At 33.4% G+C, this 26,697-nt stretch overlaps 3 protein-coding genes across 8 annotated transcripts in view; 2 read left to right on the forward strand and 1 right to left on the reverse strand.

Moving 5' to 3' along the window:
- The first annotated feature begins 1,342 nt into the window (after positions 1-1,342).
- Positions 1,343-2,988, forward strand: LOC117423204 (tripartite motif-containing protein 59-like). The gene is given in 3 exon segments (XM_034038703.2): positions 1,343-1,571; positions 1,573-1,760; positions 1,763-2,988. Coding segments are annotated over 3 exon segments (759 nt in total). The 5' UTR covers positions 1,343-1,344; the 3' UTR covers positions 2,107-2,988.
- An 817-nt stretch (positions 2,989-3,805) lies between these two features.
- Positions 3,806-22,804, reverse strand: smc4 (structural maintenance of chromosomes 4). 3 transcript variants are annotated; one of them, XR_004547809.3, is made up of 25 exons: positions 22,559-22,804; positions 21,171-21,302; positions 20,314-20,504; positions 19,551-19,742; positions 17,843-18,019; positions 12,142-12,306; positions 11,830-11,957; positions 11,248-11,388; positions 10,748-10,898; positions 10,028-10,192; positions 9,691-9,924; positions 9,046-9,231; positions 8,586-8,747; positions 8,106-8,331; positions 7,880-7,959; positions 7,629-7,781; positions 7,231-7,357; positions 6,841-7,030; positions 6,289-6,433; positions 5,860-6,033; positions 5,496-5,678; positions 5,189-5,421; positions 4,715-4,898; positions 4,154-4,374; positions 3,806-4,019 (listed from the first exon to the last, which is right to left on the reverse strand). XR_004547809.3 is itself a non-coding variant. In XM_034039615.3 (24 exons), the coding sequence occupies exons 2-24, from the start codon at positions 21,292-21,294 to the stop codon at positions 4,207-4,209; spliced, it is 3,879 nt and encodes a 1,292-aa protein (XP_033895506.1). In that variant the 5' UTR covers positions 21,295-21,302; positions 22,559-22,804; the 3' UTR covers positions 3,806-4,206. The 3 variants fall into 3 exon arrangements, 2 of the variants coding, with proteins under 2 accessions (XP_033895506.1, XP_033895507.1); XM_034039615.3 differs by having other exon boundaries at positions 3,806-4,374; XM_034039616.3 differs by lacking the exon at positions 22,559-22,804 and adding an exon at positions 22,426-22,540 and having other exon boundaries at positions 3,806-4,374.
- An 80-nt stretch (positions 22,805-22,884) lies between these two features.
- ift80 (intraflagellar transport 80 homolog (Chlamydomonas)) overlaps positions 22,885-26,697 on the forward strand; it is a 47,781-nt gene continuing 43,968 nt past the window's right edge. Inside the window, exons 1-3 of one of the 4 annotated variants that reach the window (XM_058990345.1) lie at positions 22,885-23,026; positions 23,198-23,264; positions 24,288-24,363. In XM_058990345.1, the coding sequence (XP_058846328.1) occupies positions 24,329-24,363 (35 nt within the window). In that variant the 5' untranslated portion in view covers positions 22,885-23,026; positions 23,198-23,264; positions 24,288-24,328. Of the gene's footprint in view, positions 23,027-23,049; positions 23,364-24,287; positions 24,364-26,697 lie in introns of those variants that run through there. The other 3 variants (XM_058990342.1, XM_058990344.1, XM_058990346.1) reach the window with 3 other exon arrangements.

Below are 26,697 nucleotides of genomic sequence, written 5' to 3' on the forward strand. Positions count from 1 at the left end.
TGCATGTGGTGAGTAATTTAAACAAAAACACACACAAAAGAAATCAATATGCATTCATCGTGGGATGAAGAAAGTAATACACAAGTATTTAAGAGATTTATAGCAGCACTTCAGATAGAAAGTAAGAACACGTCTGACCGCAGGATTGTTTTCAAAGTACACGTCCTGTGGATTACGAAACGCTTCTTCGCTACAGAGGCGCTCAATAACAAGTTTGATCGAATGCTGTTAGCACAGTCTCCGGTTAAAGGTCAGTGTTTTGTTTTTGTATTTTATTAATATTTATTTTCATACATGCATACCTCCAGACTGTAAACATGTTTGTGGTTAGACTGTTGCAAAGTTGTTATAACTTGGGGGAGCCAGCTAGCCCGTTTCACTTTCTTCGTGTGTGTGGTGAGAAAATCAAGGGCAACTTCAGCTGTCCAGATAAATGTGTCATTATCTACAGGAAAGTTTCAACATCATCATATTTTGTATGAAAAAAATTAAGTTTGGGAGTTATCATTACCAGTAGATCATCCATATTTAAAAATAAATAAGTAAAATCACCCCAGGTTAATACAGTTTTGTATTTATATCTATTTTGATGCAGGCCAAAAAGTGTCTTAAATTCGAAGGAATATGGTAATTGTTACTACATGTTTTAAATTGTTTATAAAACCAAAACACAAAAAATAAAATAAAAAAAATCTTTTTAAACTTGTAATTAAAAGACGTTAACTGTCTTACCTGGCACTATAACTCATGTCAACAAGTTTCTGATAAAACTGCATGACAAATACAGTTGTAACAAAGGACTGTGAATTATCCTATTCAATTTGCAGAGCTCGATTTATATAACTTCCTAATGTTCCACAGCACATAGACCATACCTTACCAGGGCTCACACTGTGATGCCAGTTAACAGCTTTGTGGTGAAATTAATTAAACTGGTAAGATAGCTGTAAGTGCCTTTTGGCTTTATAAACATTTAATATCACTTGATTGAAACTATATTATTTTTGTACGGGACATTTATTCTGAAATGAAACCATCTGTCAGAGAAGTAATTGTGAGTGACAAAGGCAGTAATGTGTTCTGAAAATATTACATGTTTTTGGGTTACATACTACAGCAATTATTATTGCATTTTTCAGTTTTATAGCAGAAAAAAACCTTGGGTTTTACCTTAACAGTCTAGTTAGTTATTAGGTGCAGCTCAGCAAACGTTTGCATGGACTGATCTACAATTAAAATGAAGGGTAGTACTGTATGCCTCTATCGTAGGCCTGTACATATTATTTTTTTTTTAGTTTTGGTTAAGTTTCACTGCTTCGATTTATGTTTATTTTCCAGGCAAATATGGGTAACGTGGAAGATCTTACATGTTCAGTGTGCTACTCGCTGTTTGATGACTCCTGAGTGCTGCCGTGTTCCCACACTTTCTGCAAAGGTTGCTTGGAAAATGTTTGTGTGTCTGTCAACTTCTCAATATGGAGGCGCCTAATCATTCCGCTCAAGTGTCCGAACTGCAGAAACCTTGTGGAGCTCCCTCCAACAGGAGTTGATTCCTTTCCAGTAAATGTGTCCGAGGGCCATCGTAGAAAAATATCAAAGAAACGATCAAATAAAATCACCTTCATGTCTGGAACACCAAGGACAGTCATTGAAAGTCTATTGTCTGCGGGATTGTCAACTGATTTGTGGATTGTGCCTGACCGTAGGCCAGCACCAGGGGCACCCTATAAACAACCTGCAGACTGTCTACATGAAAGAGAGACTCCAGGGAGGCATGTGGAGCAACTGACTGATAAATGCTGGGCTGAAGTGTGCCTTCTGGTGGAAAGGCTGGAGGAACAAAAAGTCAAATGTGACAACACAATAAAGCATAAGGAGGCTGTTGTGCAGTACTTTGAAACGATTAATCGGATTCTGGAAAGCAAGAAACAGGCTTTCCTAGCTGTACTGGAGAAGGCCAGCGCTGAAGTTTCGAGTGAGTTTGACCCACTCATTGAAAAGCTCAAAGATATCAAGGAAGAACAACTAGATCTAATTTCATATAGCACCGCTGTTGAAGAAGAGGAGTCCCCCCTGGTGTTTCTTGAGAAAATTCATACCTTTTGAGGAAGAGTTGCAGCCTTGACAAAAGCAGGTCTGCTTAATGTGGTACCTTTGGCGATCTATCCAAGGGCAGAGGAGTTTCTAAAACAGAAGTGGTCAGGAATTACCATTGGGAAGATTGACAAAGTGCCAATACCCAACATCAATTGCTGTTCTGTGTGGTGCTCAAGAAGAATCGTTGATAAGGATTTAAGAGACTGTGGGCTTCCTTTATTAATTTGTGAAATCCATTTGTGCTGTTAATATTTTTTCTGCTAAGCCTATTCTCAGTTGAAGTGTTATTTAACAAAGATTGTTTTTGTTATTCAGTTCAACTTTTCAATCCTTCCTCAGATTAATCAAATGGTTAAAAGTTGTGTATACGAAACAACTACTGCTGCTGCTGCTGTATACCATGTGCAAGAGGGAGCCGTTTACCTGTACTTGCTTACGGTGGACTTTCTCATTTACCTTGAGGAAACAGTAAAACTTCATATTGCCTCTGTCTAAGATTTTATTCTAATTAATTGAACACAGTCAATACTATATAAAATGTTCTATTTGAATTTGTATGCAAATAATTCCCCAAAGATAACCCTTCATTTAGGAAATTAGCATATTCAGTTTCTCTTTGAGGTATTAGTTTCAATATTATTATATTGGGTATGCTTATGGCACGTATAAAAACAAAACTGGAGGCAAAACAGGTAATTCCAAATGTATTAACTGTAAATATCCCATTTGTATTAGACAAACTGTTAAAGCATTATACAGTTCATAATCACTTTTATATCCCACCTTATTGTTTTTTAACATGTGCATCAATCCTATCTGTTATATAGCATTTATACCAATGTATGTTTTGATTTTCTGAAATGTGAATTACACTTTTTTTGTTACCAGAAATACTGTGTTAAATCTTTACATACTCCATATGATTAATAGTATTTTTATTTAGGTTATTTTTACAAAAAGTTAATTTCTACAATACCAAATTTTAAAGTTAAGGCATATCCATTTAAACAGCCAATTATACTAACATTATTCTTTAAAACCTTTCTGCTGCAGTGTTGGTTAAATTACGTTCTCAAATAAAGGTTGCAAAAGCAGGAAACCTCAATGCATTTATCTAGGTTACCAGATCATGTACCCAGGTGTTCTCCCCCCCCCCCCCAGGTTCCAGTTTCTAGATTTTTATATAGTATTTATAAATGATGCGTAGGCAAGTACTCTGAAGGGTAGTGAGCACTTTCTGACTGATAGCACTATCATTGTTGAAAACGAGGCTTTAAGACATAAAATGTTAAATAATTTGATTTCATTATTCTTATTGATTTACTGTAAAACATCTTATTTGACAGTTCCACAATCATATGCTTACTGGTAATCCATCATTGTAAAATGAATTGATGAAAATGAACTAAGTTCACAAACCCTACACATTTCTTTTCCATGTAAACATTGAAGGACATACCTATGAATGCTCAAAATGCCCCAAACCAAGCTGTACATTAATGGGATAGTTTCTGTGTACATGTTAATAAAATATGTTATTAATCATCCATTCTGTAAACCAGAAAGCCTGTGATCCTGATGAGGTTTAACTGCTGGCCATTTGATCTAGTAAGACATGTTCTGTAGGTACACAGCAGTTGCTGCGAATAACAGTAGCAGAAAAAGTTACATTCTATACACTGGGCATCATCACACAAAACTAAGTAAATTGAAGATTAAAAAAGTAATTTTTATTGCTGAAAGATAGAAAAAAAAATGGAAAACAAAAGCAGCATTGCCAGAAAATAAATAAATACAGTTTGAGGAATACGTCCTTCGACTGAGACGTAAAACCGAGGTCCTAATGTATGTGACTCTGCGGCAGTTGTTGATGCTTAGTTCAACCCCTAGTCTCTGAAAGTCGCTTTGGATAAAAGCATTTCCTAAAATGACAAAATAATAATACAACCATGAACATACAATACACATATTATATAATTATAGACAGACACACACACTACAAAATACAAAAGGGTAAGTGGCAGTCAAACAAAATCCCTTCCAAATTCTAACATACATTTCTGTTTTGAGAAATCCAACATTTTTATATTTCTTCCAGTATTGGCTTCTTCATTCAGATGGCACTTCTGTGAGTTCTTTTGTAGCAATAATTTTTGGATTTATTCCAACACTCTTTGTTGTATTGTGAGTTTTGTATATCCCAATAAGTCTGTCAGCAATCTCAAACATGTTGTTTCGCAAAGAAATAATGATGAATTGGGCATTCTTTGTTTGTTCCTGCAATTGAAAAAGCAAAACTCAAATGTATTACTTCCATAAATAAAATATGTTAAATCCAGGAATACAGAACAGAATAAATTAAATATAAAATCACATCTCAAACATTAACCAGGGCCTGTATACTACTGATTTAGCATTGTACTCTACCTTGCTTTTGCTTACTAACTTTAGGGTATAAAGTATATTTAATAACAGTATAAACTTACAATTCAAACTCCTGACAAGGTCTCTGCTATGAATCTTCAGTTACTGGATTCATTTTCTTCGAACAAACCCAATAAAACTATTGTTTGATAAAGCACCATTTAAGTGGCAAGAAATGTAAAACTATACTTACATAAATGTAAAAAGCAACAATGGAAACATTTTTGAAATCCAGTGCAGCATCAATCTCATCCATAAAGTACAACGGAGTTGGTTTAAAATGATGAAGTGCAAAAACCAAAGCGAGAGAGCTAAGAGTTTTCTCACCACCTGAAAGATTAAAGATTTTCTTCCAACTTTTCTTGGGAGGTCTGACACTAAACAATAATAGGAAAGGCTTGTGTTAGAAACATTTTTTATCGTGGATGAAAGCCTTGTGTTGAGATTTCCATTACCAAAACCCTGACCAAAATGTAAATGTACAGGCAATTATATTATAGTTATAAGATTACAAAAATGGGCAACACGTCAATAGCGTACATCACAATTGTTACTGTCAGACAGCAAAAAGCCCCTAGCATCCAATCTGTACAAAGCTGTGGATACTTTTTTAATTGGGTCTCCTAGCACCAAAGAAATGGCAAGCAGACATGAAAACAAGTCTTACCTAAACATTATTCCTTCCGAGAATGGGTCCAGGCTGTCTACCAATTCCAGCTCGGCATCACCACCTAGTGTGAGCATCTGGTAATTTTCTTTAAGTTTATTTGTGATTACATTAAATCCAGCCATAAACTCATTCAGCCTCTGCTTTCTTAGATCTTCATAAGCCCTTCTAAAGTTGTCACGTTCATTGGTAATTTCATCCAGTTCAGCCACACGCTGCAGGTACATTTCCTCCTAAAAGAACAATGCCAACAATTAAAAGCTCTTAATTCAATACAGAATCTTTAATGCAAATGGAAAATATTTACCTTCTTCTTATATTCAGCAATGGCACCTAGATTAGGTTTAATTTCCAAACACTTTGCTTCCAATAATGCTATCTGATTATTTAACAGACCAGGATCCTTTGTTGCTTCAAGATCCTCTTGTGTCAGTGTCTGTAGTTCTTCAGCAGCCTTGTCATCAATTGCATGTAGGGAAATCCTAGAAATCTAGCACAGGCACAACAATGATACACAAAGTCAAAAATATATAAAAAAGGAATGGGTCATTGCATTAATTAATATGTAACATAAGCCAAATGTAATGATGCTACAATTGCCACCAAAATACTATATGAAAATGAGGTATTTTTAAATTCTTAAAAACATCTAGAAATTAATCAAGTCTTACCTCTTTTTGCCAATGTTTAATCTTCGACTGATGCTCTGCAATATGACTTTCAATTTGCTCAATCTTAAGACGTATATTCAGAGACTCTTTTTGGAGTGCATGATCTTCTTCTTGAATGGCTTTAATCTCTTGGAGCATACCTCTATGTTCTTCCTGTACCTCAGGCAATGTCTCCTATATAAGACGAAAATAAAACACACGCTTACAAATATTAAATCTCAAACAGAATGACATAGCATTTCCATATACACACACACACACAGTACATAAAGTACATACATTTACTTGGCTAATCCTTGTGATTTTGGATAGTAGTCATTTTTTTTCTGGAGCCATGTGAGTACATGTGAGACAATGTCAGTATTTTAAAATGTAACCGTGGAAGGGAGTTTTGATTACTGTATTTCATACTAGAGTTTACAATCTTGCCTCAGCTTCTTTGCATTCCTTCATGACAATGGTAGCCTCCTCTTCAAGTTTTTTCAGCTCCCCTGTAAGCTCTTCCACAGCCTTATCATTCTCCACAATTTCCTGCTCTGTACGAGTAACTGCATCTTCAGACTTCTTAAGATTTCTATAAAAAAAAAAAAAAGGTTGAGGAAACACTCCAATACCAAAAAGTAAACACTTAAATTTACAAAATAAACCAGTTGCCTTTTATTCAATAAAATTAAATAGTTTTCAAAAGAAATGTAGCCAGTTTCTGTTTAGACCACACATTCACTTTTTAAAGCAATTTCATTGTTTCATTCTCTTCAAATATACAAACCTTCAGAGGCCTCAACTAAAATGAATGGACATTAATGTCTAAAATAATGACCACAAAGTAAATGCAATTCTGTGTTCCAGAAACAGCCCAATCTTTTTCATTTTCTTCTAACATTTAGGAGAGTATTCCAAATCAAAACTGGGTTCAGGTTGGGGGTTGTGGTGGTGCCTAAATGGTTATTTGACTCTATAGAAAATTATTGTTCTGTATACCTTCCAGCAGTCTTGATGGCAACCTGAGCTTTAGTTATTGCAGAAGCACAATCATCGATTTCCTTGTTAATTTTGTCCAGTTTATCTTGTTGCGCTTTTAGTTTGTGGTTATTTATGTCGATAATTAGATTATGCAGCCTTTTTACTTCTGCTTCAACTTTACCAGCTTTTCCAGCAGCACTTTCATATTCTGAAAAGAAAACAAATTTAAATTTGAACTGAAGTATACTAATATGACCCCCCCCCCCAAAAAAAATGCAAGGCAAGTAACATCAGAATGTTGACAGAACAGGTTGATAATGGAATGTCAATTTGCAGTACTAAACCCCCCTTTGTACAGTAGTTTGTTTGAAAACTAGTTGTCATTATTGCAGGCCAGAGAATGCTTACCTTTTTTGAATGTCTCCAGTGTCTTTTCCAGTTGCTTCTGTTTGTTCTTATCTGGAGCAGCTGCAACAACATTTGCCTGAAGCTCCTTCATCTGTACCTTGAGGTGAACTTCTTGCTCAGACAGACTCTGCACAGAATATATAGGAAGGTCATCCGCATGCAATTAAACTTAGATTGGAACAAACACAATTAACACCCTTTAAACTGTATAATGAATATTCTAGAAATTCACCATACCAATAGTAAACAAAACTCAGGTTAACAATTCTGGCTTGTATTCCTCATACCAATTCCGAAATTCAAACTTTTCTAACATTTGGATAAGAAACAGAAACCAAATCTGCTTAAACATTCTAAAATTATGCACACAATTCAACTTATACTTAAAAAGTCTCCACCTTAATGCTAGCAATATACTTCTCCAAGGTGTTTTTCATTTCTCGGATAGTCTGTCGCATTGTATGGACTTTCTCTTCAAGCTTCCCTTTTCCTTCTTGGTAGGTTTGTGCCAAGACAACATCTTTTTTAAGTTTACTTTCCATTGTGTCTAACTATTTAGGAAAAAAAAGGACAAACACAAATCAAGCTACAGTATATCAAACAATACTGTTAAGGAAAAGGTTCACAAGGTTTATTTATTACATCTAACCTCTTCCTGAGAAACTTCCTGGGCCAAAGAAGATCCCATTCTTCCTTTCATGACCCTTCCACCACCACCAGTCATTGTGCCTGTAAAATATCAGAACAACATGTACCTTATCACTCACACACCTGTGTAGCATATAATATCCCAAACATAGTACTTATAAATAAACAGGCTCAGAATAAATCAATAACTCAAATAATCTCAAAAGTCATTAGTGTTAGACACTTACCAGACTGTTCTATGATCTGTCCTTGCAGTGTCACCACTCTCCAACGCTTGTCCTTCTGGAAGGCTAATCGAGTAGCCTGTTCTAGATGGTCTGCCACAAGAGTATTACGCAAGGCAAAATAAAAAGCTGGAAGAACGGCCTCATCTTGAACCTTCACCATATCAAAGAGCCTTGGAATGTTCTCAGGAGTTTGAATCTTTGCCATTTTATTTTCCCAAACTTTCATCTAAAAATCGAGAGGAAAAACAAAAATATAAAAATACATAACTTAATAATCCATTGAATGTTTATTTACACATTAGATAAGTTAGTATTGCCACCTGCTGGTAGAAATGAATAATAAATTATATGAAGACTGTAACAGGATCCAAGGAACATTTGAAAACTACTGTAGGAAATACAGAAAAAAAAGCTAACTAATTTAAACTTAATCTCCTTTAGCAAATACATTATGACACTCATTGAAAATATTTCATCTACCTTATCTAGCCCAATGAAAGTTGCAACACCAACATTTTGTTTCTTAAGGAAATTAACACACTCTTGAGCTGTATCAATGGTATCTACAAGTATGTTGTCCAGAGATCCACAGCTGGAGGAAATGGCCACATCATACTTCTCATCAATTGCTCCAAGGTCTCCCTGTTAAATATAATAATAAAACAAATTAACAGTTTTTAGTAAGTCACATATAAAAAATAAGAAGTCATTAAAATTCCCAAACTGTGATAGTGTACCTCTTGTGGGTAAGGAAAAAAAAAAAATGTACACACTTCATAATGGATTCTAAGTAGAGGAGTTAATAATGTAAATGTTATCTAAAATGCATGGCTATGCTGGACAAATCATGTTTTGTAGGGGTTTTCCTTTCTACAGATTTGAAGAAAAAAAACACACACTATCCATGCTGACAAATATTAACAGTCAACTGAAAATTTACCAATCTCCCAAGGATTCCTGGTATTTTTCCAGACTTCTTCTGTTGCATTAGTGCATCCAGAACTTTTCCCCGACTACGATTTGATGAAAGGGAACTCTTTGCTTCTTCCACCTTCTGGCGAAGTCCTCGAACAACTTCTCTTATTTCTCCATCAGCTTTTACAATTTTTATGAGTTGTTGTTCATCCTACTCGACAAAGAAAAATAAAACACTTAATGACCGTTAAATTGCTACAGTCGGCACCGCTTTATCAGGATGCCTGGGAGATGGAAAAATATCCCGAGTAAGCAGATGTCCCAATTAAACAAGAGGCTGTTAATATGACTTAGGTCACATGACCTGTTTTGCTCTGAAAAGCCATCTCCGTTCATCTTTTGAAAAAACTGTATACCCAAGTAAACAAAGTGACGTCCCAATTAAACGACAAATAGCATTGGGAAGAACCGTCACCCGGAGTTGTATCCCATTTAAGCACTAACCATGATTAGGCAGAGCTTACTGTACAAAATCAAAGTGAGGTTTCAATATAATTAAGACACACATTCACATGTATGTATGTGAACAAATCTTTGTAGGTTGGTAATTACATTTACATGCAAATGTAGGTTTAATTATTAAATGAAAAAAAATCTTGCATGCCAGTACCTTCTGTAGTTCCTCCTCATATTTGGGTATTTTTGTCTCCAACTCTTTAATAGCTGTTTTTCTTTCCTTAAGAGTCTCAGTCGTAGTTTGTAAGGCCTCTTTTGCATTGTTAAGTTGGGTTAATGCAGTATTATGGCGACTGAGATATATATCAATTTCCGATTGGGCAACATCCATCGTGGAACGAGTTGCATTTACTGCTTTACTCAGCTCCATTAGCTCCTTTTCCTTCACCTGTCAAAAGTGTAGCTTATTAAATTTGTATATTTTTTGCAATGGTAGTGACAAACTACAGAATCTGATTGTATACTGAAGGGGAAAAAAACCCAAAACAAACCTCCTTTTCTTGCTGTAGTCCCTGAGTTTCCAGCTTCAGACTTTCCATAACTTTCTTTAGTTTTTCTTCTTCAACTGCCTTTTGCTTCTCCTGCTCTTCTTTTTTTGCAGTTGCTTCAGAAATAGTTTTTTCACTGTTGGCAGGAACATTCTTCAGTTCTTCCTCCTGCATAAATTAATAACACTTTTTAAAAATAATTATTGAAGGGGATTAAATTGTGCATTCTGGAATCCTCTAGAGTAATTGGACAAAAATGGAACGGTGTGGTTTTGTAGTCATTCTTGTCCAGGAAATACACGTTTAGATTGTCAAGGGATCACAGTTTAAACTTTTATGCATATTTTTATTTTTTATTTCTAGATTGAAAGTAAATCCTATGAACACAAGACAACTTGTCAGCTACCTGTAGGGGGATACTTTTCAACAATTTGTGTTAATTCAATAAAAGCAAACTTCCAAAAAACAAATGACAATCCCTTATTTAATTAGAGGCTTTGACAGTTTCCCGAATTTATGGCAAGTAACATTTGATCAATTTAGTGATGAGACTTTTGAGCAGGATTTTAAATGTCATCATGGCTGTTCACACATTTAGTAAACTATTAGTATTTGCACGAACAGCAATGTACCCTTGGTGCTAAACTGAAGTGAAATTATAAATCTATTTTTAATTATACCTAGTAGCAAAAGCGCCCAACCCTTACCACCTTTAAATGTTACCTTTTCTTTATCCTTTTGCAGTTGTTTTTGGAGCTTCTTTACTTTGCTTTTGGAATGCTTCAACTTTTCTCTGACTTCAACATCTTGCAGGTCCAGTTGAGTGAATTTCTCCTTTCTTTCCTCAATAAACTTTGTGATTTTTCCCAATTTCCTGTTAAAAGTTATAAAGCATAACCATTAACGTATTAAGTGCAAGCTGGAACACTAAACATCTAAAAACATTTGGATATATAAAGTTTCAAGCTCCAATTAACAGAAAGGCAAATCTTTGTACCTGTCTCATCTAAACCATAGGATGTTAAGTTTGAAACTATACTGAATTCTTGGGGAAATACATTCTTGAATTTCAAATTTGTGTTTATGTTGGTAACAGAGTCAACTTAAAGAAAAACAAATCAACTCATGAAGAATGGGCAGGGATGAATAGAAGTTACACAACCATGTTGCAAGTACTGAACTAAAGAACTGCTTAACCAATGAAAATATTAAACATTTCTTACTTTTCAACATCTTTTAAAGTCTTGTTCTTTACTTTCAACTGTTCAGCAAGGTTGCTACTTTTTTCGTTGATGTCTTTAGTGTCATCTAGGATTGTTTGCTTTTGTGCTTCCATATCGGTCACTCTCCTCTGCAGATCATGGCTAAATTGTAATGGAAAACAAATCAGATTACTGAATTCAATACAATAATGGAAAAGTAACATCTTATTTTAACAAAATAACTCAGTTATTCACCCAATAAAGGAATAAATCAGAACAAATAGGTATTTTAAGAAGGCAAGACAAACAAAGACAGCTGAATTCCAGGTTTCTTTTTGTAGATTTTAATTAATATCAATTTTTCAAGTATATTGCTGTAGAATAATAATATCATCATCTTAATCACTTCCTGTGTGGTTGGTCACATGAACGGATAGCAGCGATTTCATTAGAATGAAAAGGAGCTACAACACAGGATGCTATTTCTTAGCAGGAAGTAGCAGTACATATTACTGCCTTTGAATCACAAAAAAAAGACAATAAATTACCAATTAATTCAAGAAGAGTAGTGTCAGTAAATACATAAAAATTGACTTAACTTACATGTAATACTGACAAACATGATTCCTTTTTTTGAAGATCTCATTTTCCATAGTAAGAAATTCAATTGCACAATTCTTCTCCCCTTCCAGTGCATCTTTTTCTTTTTCCACCATCTTAACCCTGTTTAACTTGAATACAATTTCAGATTTTTTTAAATCTAAAAATTATATGACAAACCCTATAAAAATGTAATCTAGTCTCTAATAGTTGTATTTAAAATAGTGTAAGAATATTACTATATGGGATACAACTAATTTAATATAATTTATAACCTAATATTTTCTCTATTTAGTACAGTGTACATTATCATACCTTTTCACCTCTCTGTTCATTTAGCGATTCAACTCTGCGACAAAGGATCTGAATGGGCTCTTTAAGTCTCGCAGATCCTATGATATCCTCAAGGTATTCCAACATCCCTTCATCATGTTCAGTTTGGCCTTTTGGTTTCATCATGGCAATTTGTTCCACTTCCCCCTGGACAAAATCAAAATTCAGCTTAATTTGATAGAATAGCCAACACACTTATATCAGACATGTTTGAACAAAGTTTCTTCCCTGGAAACTGTTGGGTAAACTTTCTTCTTTACTTTTCACCCATCAACATTATCTGAAGACAGTAATGACCTAAAACTGGGATATTTCCAAAGCTGTATATATTTTAATATACCTATATATATATATATATATATATATATATATAATAAAAAAAATATTTTAGTTGGGAGCTTTACACTTCGCAAATTCTAAAACTTTTCCTAGAAGACCATACCACTCTTACCCGTTAGGTTCAACATTATTGGAAATAAATCACCAGTGAAGTCCAAGACAGACAGACTTAAAAACTATTCTTTATAATTGCAGTATAGGTGAGATCGGCAAAATACTAACAATGTTTCCATAAAAAGTTTGAATTAAATTAAGTTCAAAAATCAACACGTAGACTTACAGTAAGATGATATATACACACAAAGTTCAAACTAGGGCTCCTACAATTAAATCCAATACAGATTTTTTTTTTTTTAAATCAATTCCATTCCTCATTATATACATCGATATAAATACTGGATAAATTTGGACAATATGGCTCTGGCTGTGGTTCGGTGGAGCCCCAGCGCCTTAGAAATGGCTTTGTAACCCTTTCCGGACTGACAGACATCAACAACTTTTTTCCCCGGAAGTCTTCAGGAATTTCTTTTGTTCGTGGCATGAGGTGCCTCTAGAACCTGTGTGCGGACAACTTCAATTTGATGGTAAGGGCCAAAGTTAGTCAGATTTATATTGGGCAGGCCCGGCCCAAATCAGGCCTGGTTGTTAACCAAAGTACTCAAACAGCTGACCCTAATTATCCCTTTAATTAGGTTGAGTTACACCTGAAGACTGCATGTTTGATTACCTTGCACACCAAACTTTGGTGTCATTTTTTCTCTGACTCCCTCTATATATTATTATTATTATTATTATTATTATTTATTTCTTAGCAGACACCCTTATCCAGGGCGACTTACAATCGTAAGCAAAAACATTTCAAACCCACACAACTACAAAAAACCCACAAAAAATCTGACCAAATACAAAATGTGGAAAATGTGCAAAAATGCAGAAAATCAGACAGGGGGCAAATACTTTTTTCACTGCACTGTAAATTGTGCACATTGAAGAAAACTGACCGAGTATAGTTTGCGTTTCTTTGGAGTTTCAAAATGAACTGTTAAAACCTGGAAATAATACTGTTTTTAAACGAAACGTGTGCAGTCGGCTGTCCACTTCTTTTCACTCTGCAAGCCCGCCATGCAGCTACCTTCAGAGATACAGCATCGGAGGACAACGCAACACTGGGCCACTTGCAGGCAGGCCCTCGGCCAATCTACAGGGGTTACTGGTGCACGGTGAGCCGAGAACACCTTGGCCGACCTAAGTCCTCCCCACCCCGGGTGGCGCTCAGCCAATTGTGTGTCACCCCCTGGGAACTTCAGTTCACGGCTGGCAGTGGAATAGCCTGGACCTGAATCGGCTAACTCCAGGCTACAAGGCGCATCCTGCACTCCACGTATGTGTCACTCAGGAGCCCCGAACGATTATAGTTTTTGTGCCTAATTAATTGCTATTTGAAGGCTTAACTGACAGCCCTAGTTCAAACCTAACACAAAATAAGAATACATTACAGATACTTTAAAGGAAGCACTGTAAAACCTCCCAAGTTGCCCATTGTTAACAAATTTGAATTTTCAACAAAATCCTACTAGTCATCCAAGAAGCCCTAGATATTTCTCTCTTCCCCGCCCGCCCGACATCGTTACTCCACTGAAAGCACCATTTCAGTTTTGTTTTTAATCCAAAAAAATAAATAAAATCCCAGCCATGGTACTGTACAATTAAATATGTAACTAATTATATATATATATTATATATATATATGGCGATCACAAAGTAAGTTTATCACAAAGCACCGTATCATTGATTATATACGTATTAATGATTAAGTTAACATTTTAAATTCTACTGTAAACACATTGTACGAAGCAGTAACATACTACTGTTTTCTAAATTATTTAGCAAATTGGCAAAACTGTTAATAAGCAAAGCAACTTCTATAAAAAGAAACATTTACAGACTGTTTTGTTTAAATATATATTACACATTTTATTGAATACTCACAGTATCCCGAGAAAAAACAAACAAAAAAAAACACACACACACGACTTATTGTGCAAGGTACAATAACAAAATGTACATGTTTCTAAAATTGGTATACATTAAAACTTAGATAAAAATTGATCTAGTGTGTATTGGCCTTTACTTTCACAAGAGCAGATTATTTATTTATTTAATATATAAATATTATGTATATATATATATATATATATATATATATATATATAAAAAATATATAATATAATATATATATATATATATATATATATATATATATATATATAAATGCTAGGATTAACACAGGATTTTCATGTTGGAATATTCGCTCAATTTAAATTAGTTGATTTTTCAAAAAGTAATAAAAGCCATTATAATGCTCAGAACGCAGGCAGAGACAGCATAGCAGCAAGGGCAGGGCGACGTGGCCTGTGTGTGCGCCTTTATTTTACAGCAAGACGTTACAATATGAATGCAACATGTTAAAGTAGAAAAATATTCCAGGAGTAAAGAATAATATGTTGTGTAGGTCTAACTTTACACCAGTGAATTAACTACAAAACAAAGGATGCTAAATAGCAGTTCAAGTTAAACGTTGTTTTGTTTATTCCCGAAATAAACTGTACATGAAGCTGACACTGCATTTTATTTATTTATTACTTTTGTTTCATTCCTTGCCATTGCAATTTCTTTGCAGTACACAGTGGCCATAGACACGTTTTCATAAAGTAATAACATGAGGTTTACTTGTGCTTTTTTGTAGCTGAACAAGCAAACAAAAACTGAAATTTAAACTTTAAACACTTCAAATAAAACTAAATGTGGAAATGGCGTTATAAAATTAAGGGGAAAAAAAACTCACTGTTTTGGTTCTCATTTATTACATTACACATAACAGAAAGTCTCAACAAAAATATAGAACATCTATATAAAAATCACTACACAACATTACCAGCAAGTTGGGCACGGTTTAAGCAAAGCTTTTCAGAATGATGTGCTTGCGTATTTTTTGTCCCATGAGATTCTGACTCGCTCTAAAGCAGAACAACGCATTTTTGACCCAGATGGCACTCCGTAGAGAATGGGCATAATTTGTCTAAAACTTTTAAATAGAGGCTCAAGAGCTACTGTGTTGATCCTATGTTTTCTTTTTTTTTATAGATATATATTTTTTATTTGCCATTTTTTAAACTGTCGCGCAGCTTCTGGTGAGCTGGTAAATAAGTGCAAGGTATGCTGTATTAGTGCTGGGCTATTTGTCCCAGCACTAATACACACACACACACTATATATCTCTCTATCTATCTATCTATATACACATACTATATATATATATATATATATATATATATATAGTGTGTGTATATATATATATATATATATATATATATATATATATATATATATATATATAGTGTGTGTATATATATATATATATATATATATATATATATATATATATACACATATATACATATATATATATATAATCTAAAAAAGTACTGAGAGTACAGTAAAGAGTTCTCCCAACATATCAAGGTTCTCCCCAGGCCTGTTGATAAAACGCCCGGCTGATAAAACCTGATCCGCCCGTCTTGCAGATGCTACTGTGCCTTTAACAATAAGGATTCACTGTGCTTTTAGCAGAATAGATCAGTTGTGGGTTGCTGGGTGAAAAAATGACTGCTAAAAAAAAAAATAGAAGATTATTTTCAAAGCAAAAATAGTAACAATGAATGCAGGGTTTTCAAAATAAGTCGGCGATCGACCCAATCTACCACCTAATGCTATATTTGCGCCAGCTACTTTACTAAAAATATTTAGATTATTTTCGGGTATGATCATTCAGTCCATTTTTTTTGAAGTATTATTATAATTTAAGGTGATATATAGTACATTATAGCTATACATATGCACACACAAAAAAGCGTATTCATTTTGTTGCGATATCGTAAAAATATTACCCAGGTGCTTGTGAGAGATATTGGGTGTATAGAGACTGTACGCCTTTAAGAAGAAAGGCGTAATGGGATATCAGCTGAACACTTGTTAGATGATATACAAATGCTTAACTGCAGAGGTGCTGGATTATTACACTCTGGTTTCATGCAACAGTTATGATAGTGACCAAACATGTGCGAGTACTGTTGTGTTTAAAAAAAAAAAAAAGTTAAAAAGTTAAAATGAACAATTGCATTCAAAAAATGTAGAACAGCGAAAAACAAAAAGACATGCATTAGCAAAATGCCCTGAATACTTAAAGAAAACAATTTAAATGAAGCAATAAGCTCAATAATTAAGCTAAAAAAGGAAGTGAAAAGGTTACTTTTTTTTTTTGTTAACTCCAATAAACCTACGTTCTTTCCCCAGTCAAATTGTACAGTGCCTAAATAAGCACGGTCATTTACCATAATAAAAAACAAGTAATGAAAAAGAAAATGTAGAACATAAAGCGCGACCAGATAGTCAACGAAAGACAACACATTATTCAAATTATTTGTCATATTATATATTTAAGCAAAGGCATGTTTATTTTTCTGTTAAAAGTGCACCCGGCTATAATGTTCTGCCATCCACCTGTACAGAATTCCTGGAGAACCCTGCATATCCATGGACAGATGCACAAGGTGTAGGCCTACATCATGTTTTATTGCTGGAATATATTAGGGATAAAGAAAGCTTAGAAATAACAGCTTAAAATAAGAGAATAAGTTAAATAAATAACAGTTACACAGGCACAAAGTCTGAAATCAGCAAAAAAATAAATCCAAATCACTGAAAGAAACAAAAAAGGTGTTACATTAGCCATATCCTACACTATCTTACTATTTTATATGCAAAGACAACACCAAAAACAAAAATCTTCCAAATACAATAACATCTCTTCACACAAGCTCTAATTTTAAATTATGAATACAAAAATATATATAACGCAGTTCAACCCTGCCACACTGAAGCAGCACAAGTAATATTGGGGTTTTGGCCTTATTCTCCCACACCAATATTTACGTGCTGCTAAAGCGGAGCAGGTATAAAAAGAAACATCCTCATGCCATTATCGTACAATTACAAATGCTGCAGGTAGTGCTGCCCATTTAAAATATCAGTTTTTAGTCTGAATACTTCAAGAAACTTCTGCTTTTTCCTTAAAATTCTAAAGCAGCAAATAATGGTTCGCATCTTTACTATAGTGTTGCAAACCATGATGTGCTGCTACAGTACTTTAAGGCTTTCAATGGTCGTTCTTGATATTTGAAAAATATAAGTATAATTTGCTGGCCATTTCAACAACTAAAGCATGAAAAAAAAAAAAAAAAAAAAATTACTTGGCACATCAATTATGCAAGTGAAAATGCATTACCTGTAAAATCAAAAACCTGTTATGGTCCAGGTCTATTCCATGACTACGAAGCAAAGCTCCAACATCTTTGAAGGTTGCTTTCTTTCCATTGATGTTGTATACTGATGAATTGTCTTTGTAGGCTGTTCTTGAAACATAGAATTTGCTGTTGGGGATGACCTCATAATCATCACCTTCCTGTTAGTGGAGAAAATATACCAACACTAAATAAAACAAAAATGTTCAATACAGTAAAGTGACTTTTTTTCCTTAATGACTTTACAAAATGTGTTAGATTAAAAAAAAGTAGACAATGCACTGGGGGTGGGTCAGGTAGTTTTAAAACTCACTTTTATCCATATACAATGCAATTTATTAACATGTGCAGAACCCAAATAACCATACCCATATTTTTCATTAGAAAGCACTGTAAAAATATAAAATGTCCTTATCTACTCTTCAAATGTTATGGAAAAGTAGATTTGAAAGGAACGGGTGCCAACCTATAATCTTTAGAACAGCTTAATAAAAAAGTAGCATTTTGATTTAATATCTGATGTAAGTAAATGAAGAAAACAAAAAAAAGCTTTAGCTTTAAAAAAAAAAAAAATAATAATAGTGGAACACCCACCATGCAGGCCTATCACAAAGACAACCTAAAAAATGTACTTCCACTTTACAGTCCAGTTAATAGTATTCTCAGGAAAACATCAGAAATTATACTACCTATCTAATAAAAGAGAGATATACAATGCATAATACACTGCTTAAATACCACCTACTACTTTACAAAATGGTTGTAGCTTTTCAGATCTAGTACCAAGAGCACAACATTGTGTATTTATCTTAATGACTAGACAGACTAAAACAAAAGTGAAATAAACAAGCAGGCCCATGTGCTTTATTTATATGGTTTTATTTTACTTTTACATTTTTATTCTGGTTAACCGCCTTTATTTTTTATTTAATTTCCCTGGCCACACCAACACAATCATTTTACTTTTTCTGAGAAGTAGTTAAGTCTCAAATTGAAATAGACACTTTACCTACTGCAGAAATCACTACACTGGACAGAATTATTTTTCAAAAGATACCACATGCTAACATTTTGTTTGTTTTATATAAAGGTTTTAAAAATGTACAGGAGGAATGAAAGAAATGCCAATTTCAACAGTAAAGCTCAACTGAAGAAGCTTGTCCTTCAACAATGCATTCTTAGAATTTCCACAAAACACGAGTTATGGAGTTTGAGTACACAAAATAAAACACACAAACTAAAATCTGACTTCATCTAAAAGAAAACATTTTTTCGATGATTCCCTCAAATTGTGTTCCTTATTAAGCTCACATTATTAATTTACATCTAGAGGTAAAGAACCTTGGGCCAGATCCTGCCAAATTAAGCTTAAATTTCACTTTTTTGGTTTATGATCAACCTTACTATTATGCACTTTTTTATAACAAAAAAAAAACACATAAAAAAAATAAAAAACAAAGTGAAGTATCACTTGCTGGACAACATTTGCCAAATAAATAACTATGAGGCTCTTGAGACCTCACATTGAATTAATTATAAATGGGCACACTAACAAGGAGACTGACAGCTATTTATACAACAAATCCGTTTTTTTTTAATTTGAGATTTTAAATGTCATAATACATTTTGCAGTCCCGTATATTACACTGATTCTTTCAATGACACACAAACATGTAGATCCAGAAACTTTACCTTGTCAATGATCTTTTGAAAGTGAACTTCCACAGTACAGCTCTGTACATTACTGTGCTCATCAGAATTGTGTATAAGGACAGACAGTTTTTTGGATCTTATCTTTTGGGCTCTGTATCCAAAGACAAAAAGCATGGAGTCTATCACGTTGGATTTCCCACTGCCATTTGGTCCAATAATGCAGGAAAAGCGCTATAGGAAAAAACAAACACAAAATAAACACGAAAGAGTCAGAATAATATCCCAATAATGATTTTGTAGATAAGTAAAAAGAGGAATAACAGATTTCTAAATAAACATGATGTGTAAATAATTTAATTAAATCTACAATTCAAGCAGATTCATTTCTTGTATGCAATTCTCTCCAATCTCAACTATTAATAAAAAAGTGCACAACTGATTTAGAAAAAAATAAGTGTATGTATATGTATGTATGTATATATATATATATATATATATATATATATATATATATATATATATATATATATATATATAAATACAGTTTAAGACCATACATAATGATATTCCATAAAAATATGTATAATATTGGGTAATCGAGTTAAATAGACCATAGCAAGTAATGTATAAATAAAGAAAACAAAACAAAATAAATAACCGCATTATATGCCTCAAAACAATTTCTTTGCATAGGGACAAACACACAAAATAATCACTGGTCAGTCTATTAGCATTTACAAAAGAAAATGTAGAGGTTTTTTTTGTATACACTTAGAAAAATTATATCATATTTCCACATTACCTTATGAAAGGGGCCCAAAACCTGTTCATCAGCATATGATTTGAAGTTCTGGTTTACAATATGAGTTATCATCAGACGAGGTGCACCCGGTTCATTGGTCATTGCTGGGGGTGGGGGAGGAGGGATGCTACTCAAAATCTCCTCTAAACTTCGATTATCTACAGCTTCATCTGTCACATCTGGAGTAGCATCTAAGTTCAAAATTAAATGTGTTCACGTCATTAACAAAGAAAAAAGAATTGGAGTTATCTGGAGGGTGGGGGAGGGGTCAGATCTGTGCAAAAACTTCGGACAATAATGATGTTGACATGTTGTCAAAAACAACCAAGACTGGATGTATAATAACGCTACACTATTTTACAGCATAACCCGTTTTTGTAAAGTGGCTTATTTGCCACAGCACTGAACTTCGCAACACACAATGGCTTCTCGATTATCATTAGAACAATAAAAAAAGTCAATGAGTAATACCTACGAGCCTCGGTCTATTATTAACATAGTACAACATACGTTTTATCAAAAAAACAGAAAAAAACAACTAAATACCAATGCCGTTTATGGTTTTAATATAATAACTTGTACGATAACGAGTTTGGTGAATATTCCAATTTTCACCGTTTGTTATGTCTATTTATTTGGGGAATAAAACCAGAACAAAACTTTAGTTTCGCGATTAAAATTAAACCATTTAAAATGAAACTTTGTGAACAGTATATAGAAAGACTTCCATCACCTGTTTGCACTACAAGAATTACATAACACTAAGACAATGCTTCATATTAGTCTGATTGAAAGCTGGGGAACTTTACAAAGATGTGTTAATAAACCACCATTCACATTTATCAGTAAAAACGTACCTTTCCCATTTGTGTTGATTTTTTGAGGGGGTATTTCCATCTCATCTGAGGAATCATCCAGAGATGTAACTCCTTTTCCCTTTGGCTTCGCGGCAGTTGAGTTTTTAGTCGTTTTAGAAGGCATGATTTAATCTAGGAAAAAAAAAAAACATGCAGCTCAACATAATGTTTAAATCCGAGGAAAAGCGGGACTCGGTTCTTGTAGGTTCAGTCAGTATCAAAGTGAACATTTTACAGTAAATCCAATTTTAAAAGATCAGAGAACTGTCACCATCGGGCAAAAGTGACACATGCTCATCCATCAGAATGTAATAATTTAAAATCTGAAACCGCTAAATTATATCAACAAATGCATTTTACTATTTCCCATTAGTGTAAATAAACTAAATTAAGCGCACACATTGTTATCGCAGATCTTGTACGATTTAAATAAAGTATATCTAATGTACAGCGTCACGTTACATTAAAACTCTGTGACGTCTTTAAACAGTCTACCAAATACAGAACTAACAGAACAGTTAGAATTACAAGTTTATCTTTGCAAACAAAATGCAAGTCCCATAGGTTTTGAAGCAGCCAATCACAGGTTTTTTCAAGGACACATTGAAAAGTACGTTTTGATTGGCTGATTTTAAACTTAGTAAAAAAAAAAAAAAAACGTGCAGTTTCCCCACTCAGTAACAAAAATAAAGCAAAAGTTAATGTAGTATATTCAGACTATTTCATCATTTGGATTACAATTAAAAATCTGTAGACACAGAAGTCTAAACACATCGTGACAAGTAAAACGATATTTATTAATACAACTGTTTTTGCATTTAATAAGCAAGAATTATTAAACTGCATTTACATTTGTATTTATTTTTTTATTTTTTAAATAAAATCCATTGTACTACTCGATTTCAAAATTGGTTCTATGGATTTCTAAATACAAAACAAGATAGGTTACCATACCAGATGTGCAACACAATTATTGACAATATATATTTAACACGGCAGTTAAACATAAATTATTCTTTAAACTCGTTTATATAAATCAAAAACAATGCTTGATATTCAATTATACACAACCCTATGAAACGTGTACCCCTAGTAAACAGTAAAAACTATGAACACGCAGTGCTTAATACGTTACAGAAAAATACAAAAACTCTTAATAAAATGAATTATGTATTTTTCCTTAAAAAACAACAAAAAGTAAAAACGGTATTTGTCAATCATATAAATGTTATAAATATATAGCTTCTTTCTTTACCTTGTAATAATGAGACTTCCTTTAAATTATGTTTACAATTTGTAATAACCCCGTCTGAATTGCCTCCGTCAAATCCCCGTCCCGCTTAAAAAAAAAAAAAAAAAAAAAAACATTATATCCATCTTATTTTTACCTTAAGAATTCGTCAGTTCCCAATTGTACTCCGACAGTTCAGTTCCTGATTTTTTAAAAATATATATATTTTAAGGCGCCCAGGTACAGTCTGTCCAGATAAAATTGTAAAATGTTGTAAATTTTTGCGTCTGAAGATCCCCACACTTTCTTCTAACTCGTCTACTTCACTCGAAAATGGCGCCGAAACATAAAGTCGAACCGAAATTCGTTACAAACCAGCGAAAGGAATTCTGGGAAACACCAGCCCAAAAAAACACATTTCAAAAAAGAGGCCGCTGCCAAGTTTTTTTTTTTTTTTTTTTTAAAGATCAGCAAACTGCACCTTTAAATATTTTTGTATACACACACAATTGTCTAAATCGTAAATGTGACAATATATTTTCAATTAAAGTCTACTCCCAAATGATACATTATTCAGTCTTATTTGTGTTATTAGTTACGTTCGTGACTCGGTTGCCTAGAAACGGTGAGCGACATGGGAGGAGCCATTTCAAGAATATATGTTAAAACATATTTGAGTTATTTTTTTGTCAGGACGAAAGTAGCGAACGTTGTTGCATCGATAAAGAGTGACTTATAATTATATATATTTATTCATTTTTCTTTTATGTGGTCGTTGCTGGGTCTGTTGCCAAAGAAGTGTCAGGGGAAGATCTCGCGAGACGGTTTGAGGAGAAGATACATTTTAACCAGGCATAATATCGGTAAGTTTTCCATAAACAAAACAAATTAAACAGGCATAAGTGCTCTACGTTTACCAGAATAAAAATGAATAGGTTTATGTGACACCTTTTCCCCATCAGGTTAGTAAAACTATTGCTAGAAGAAAATATACAAAATTCGAGGCCGAGAGGTATGGGTTGCCATACTTCCATTACTCGCCAGAGTACTTAGCAACCAAAAATGCGTATGTTTATTATCACGTTTAAAGCAGTAACTTGTTGTTTGGAAGCTATAATAATTGCTTAAACTGAGGCTTCATAAGTACCGTATTTGTGTTTGTTTTATTTTCGCTTTACATTTGCCAAAATGTTCACCGTCGCAATCCAGCTGCCGTTTACAAATTAATTTAAATGTACTGTATGCATGTAGTAGGTAAGTCTACACACCTGAATTTCTTTGCTGCCCTGTATTATTTAGGTTATTTTTATTTTTCCAACTGCAACTGCGAACCTAAACGTTCACTAAATAAATAAATATATTGTTTTCTATCAATAGGGTAATAATTTGTCAGTTTTCTAACAAGCAAGACCTGTGAAAGAACTGCTTCAGGGTTTGTTTGTTTTTTGGTTTAGTTTGTCATATATATTTGATCCATTTCACCATTAGTTTAGAGATGAGATTCATTAACATTTGAAAAAGTTGCTTTTTATAACCAGTGTCAAATGACAAAAATATACTTTTCTTTATTTATAGACAAACAACCAGAAACCCCTGCAATAACACACACTTATGTAAATATCTGTTACTTGAATAATTTCTTGAATGACTGAAATTCCTGACATGTACTGTGCTACTTTATAAAACTGCATCTCACTGTTGCAGGTAACAGTTTCGGTCACAATGAGCTGGACAGCAGATCTGGTAAAATAGATTAGGAGAATAGGTGCTCGGTTGGCAAGTGCTTCGTTATTCAAGACAGTACAAACTATTCATATTTTGTTAGGAACAGTCGATAAAATAATGACTGGCGAATAGTACATAACACTTTCCTTTTTTTTTTATAGGTTCTGAACTACTGAAGAGTTGCACACATATTGCTTCTAAAATGAGACTGAAGACGTCACTTTTGAAGGAACCAAAACATATCCTTTCTTTAAAGGCACAGTCACCATACAGTTTTAAAAATAACTTGTATATAAAAGTATTTGATCATTGATGTTTAACTTTCTAGTAAAATGTTATCCACATACAAAAATGTCAAAGTGAAAAAGGAGTGCCCCCCTCCCCCATGTTTAAATGTTTGTTTTGCTTCCCTGAGCTAAAACAGAATGTAAAGGGCATACAACATTCATGCCTCCTGCCCCTGCAGAAAGTAGCATAATGATGTCTGTTTGGTGACAAAATGTGTTCTGAAAGGTTCCAGAACAAATGTAGTAATATGATGAGATCATATTTTAGTGAAAATCAAACCTAATTGTATGACACTACAGCTTTAAATTACAGTTACAGTTTTTCTTTGTTGTACATTATACAAAAGACAAGACAACTTGAGTTGGGTATAGTACTGCAATCCCGTTTCACCATTTGAAAGATGTCATTAGTGTTTGTTTTTTTTTAATTTATTTTTTATCAAGAGTTAGGCTACCTCATAATCGCTGTCGGTATACCCTGTTTTGTAACCCCAGCTGTATGGGGTCTACATTTTAATAGATTTTTCTGATTTTCTACTACAGTACATAGTCATAATAACAGTGAGTAAACAAAAATTCGATTTTTGGAAAATAAAATGTATTTTATTTAAAAACCTATTGACCTACTTTATAATTATGCATTGGGTGAATTACTTTTTTAAAAGTAGAAAGAGATCATCAGATTCTTTCTTCCTGGTTCTCGAAACAATTTGGTTGACATCTTTTTTTGAGTTGGCTTGGCTTTTATGGCGTAGAATATGCCTGCAGGGGATGTGTAGTGGTATTGGATACTGAAAGGTAGAAAAGATTAATGATTCGTAAGACCTAATGTGAAAAGATATATATTTTTTTACATGAACTAACTTCTTTCCATTCTACTTTTATCTCAGGAGTAATCTGAATTCTTTCAGGCTACAAACATGCTTCAGTGACTGGAAATGCATTCAGTTGGATTTTAAAGCCTAGTCGCGCAATGAAGAATACTTTGGACCTTACAGTCTGTACAGTATTAATTGTATATTAAGACCACCCTCGTTGTGCTCACAGGTGGTCTTAAGATGTAGACTCTTAGAACTGAAAGGTATGTAACATAATATGAGATACATTTACAGGCGAGGGCAAAAATTATACATATCAAATCTACCAAGGTGAAACAATAATAACGAAGTAATATAAAACCTAGTGATAATGTGGTGCTATTTAATTTGCAAAACCTTCAAACAGCAAAGACAGCAGTTTTAAAACAAGACAACCAAATAATGTAAAGGGCTATATATATATATATATATATATATATATATATATATATATATATATATATCTTTCATGAGCTCAAATATATTTGTGAAAATATTTATTCCTAATAGCAATGAGTTTTAACAAATTGCATCCACATGTTGGCGCATGACATTGAACTGAAAGTGAACAGACTTGCCAAGGTTTCAACTAGCATTGCATGGTTTTCCTTTTTTATTTTCATTTTTTATACTAAGTTTGAGTCACAGCTCGTTATGACAATGACATACCAAATATCAATTTCATTATGAATGTTAACAGAACATTTGTCACTTTATAACACTGACAATAACATTATCTGCAGTGTTCACTTTTCAGTGCTGCTTGTTAGTCAGTCTAGTTTCTTTTCCAAGTAAAGAATTCAGAACATGGACACAAGTAACAAAAACAGTAGTATATTTATATTTTATTTATTTATTTTATTTTATATAGCGCCTTTCATACCATGTTATCTCAGAGCGCTTTACAGACAGTATGCATCATGATCAAGAAACAAGACAGAACAGTATAATCACACAATTAACAAAACACAATGATATTAATAATAACAATACATAGCAAATATCTAGATAGGAGATTTAAAAAAACAAAAACAAAAAAAAACAGGAAATAAGTAAAAAAAATACGAAAGTAAGATTTTCAGTAATAAATAAGCACAGTTCCGCAAACGTGGCATTCGGTTATGAAATGCTGTATCTCACTTTTTAATTTTTTTTAAATAAATACCTTAGTTTGGTTATCAGTGAAGAGTTTTTTTGGGGGGCAGCTTTTTATGTGTTTTCTTAAAAACATGTTCTGCATGTTACAAGTGTTATAAGTATTCTGCAAGGAACAAGTCAAAGAACAGTGTCAAGAAAGTCTCTATTTTGATACAAAATTACTAGAAATTAACTAGGTCTCATTAATGCAATATTACATTGAATTAAAGTCTGTTACATTTTTTTTTCCCCATAAGTCTTTTTCTTGTGGTGTTTTCCTTAACCCCACT

This window comes from Acipenser ruthenus, chromosome 17, assembly GCF_902713425.1.
Source record: "Acipenser ruthenus chromosome 17, fAciRut3.2 maternal haplotype, whole genome shotgun sequence".
NCBI lineage: Eukaryota > Metazoa > Chordata > Actinopteri > Acipenseriformes > Acipenseridae > Acipenser > Acipenser ruthenus.

What these genes read in the sequence shown, in the direction of transcription:
- smc4 (XM_034039615.3), bottom strand. Translation starts at nt 21,294, where the DNA reads ATGCCTTCTAAAACGACTAAAAACTCAACTGCCGCGAAGCCAAAGGGA. An exon ending in ATGAGGAGGAACTACAGAAG is followed by an intron (nt 9,232 to 9,690) that starts GTACTGGCATGC and finishes TTTGTCGAGTAG; the next exon opens with GATGAACAACAACTCATAAA. An exon ending in TTGTTGCTTTTTACATTTAT is followed by an intron (nt 4,375 to 4,714) that starts GTAAGTATAGTT and finishes TTTCAATTGCAG; the next exon opens with GAACAAACAAAGAATGCCCA.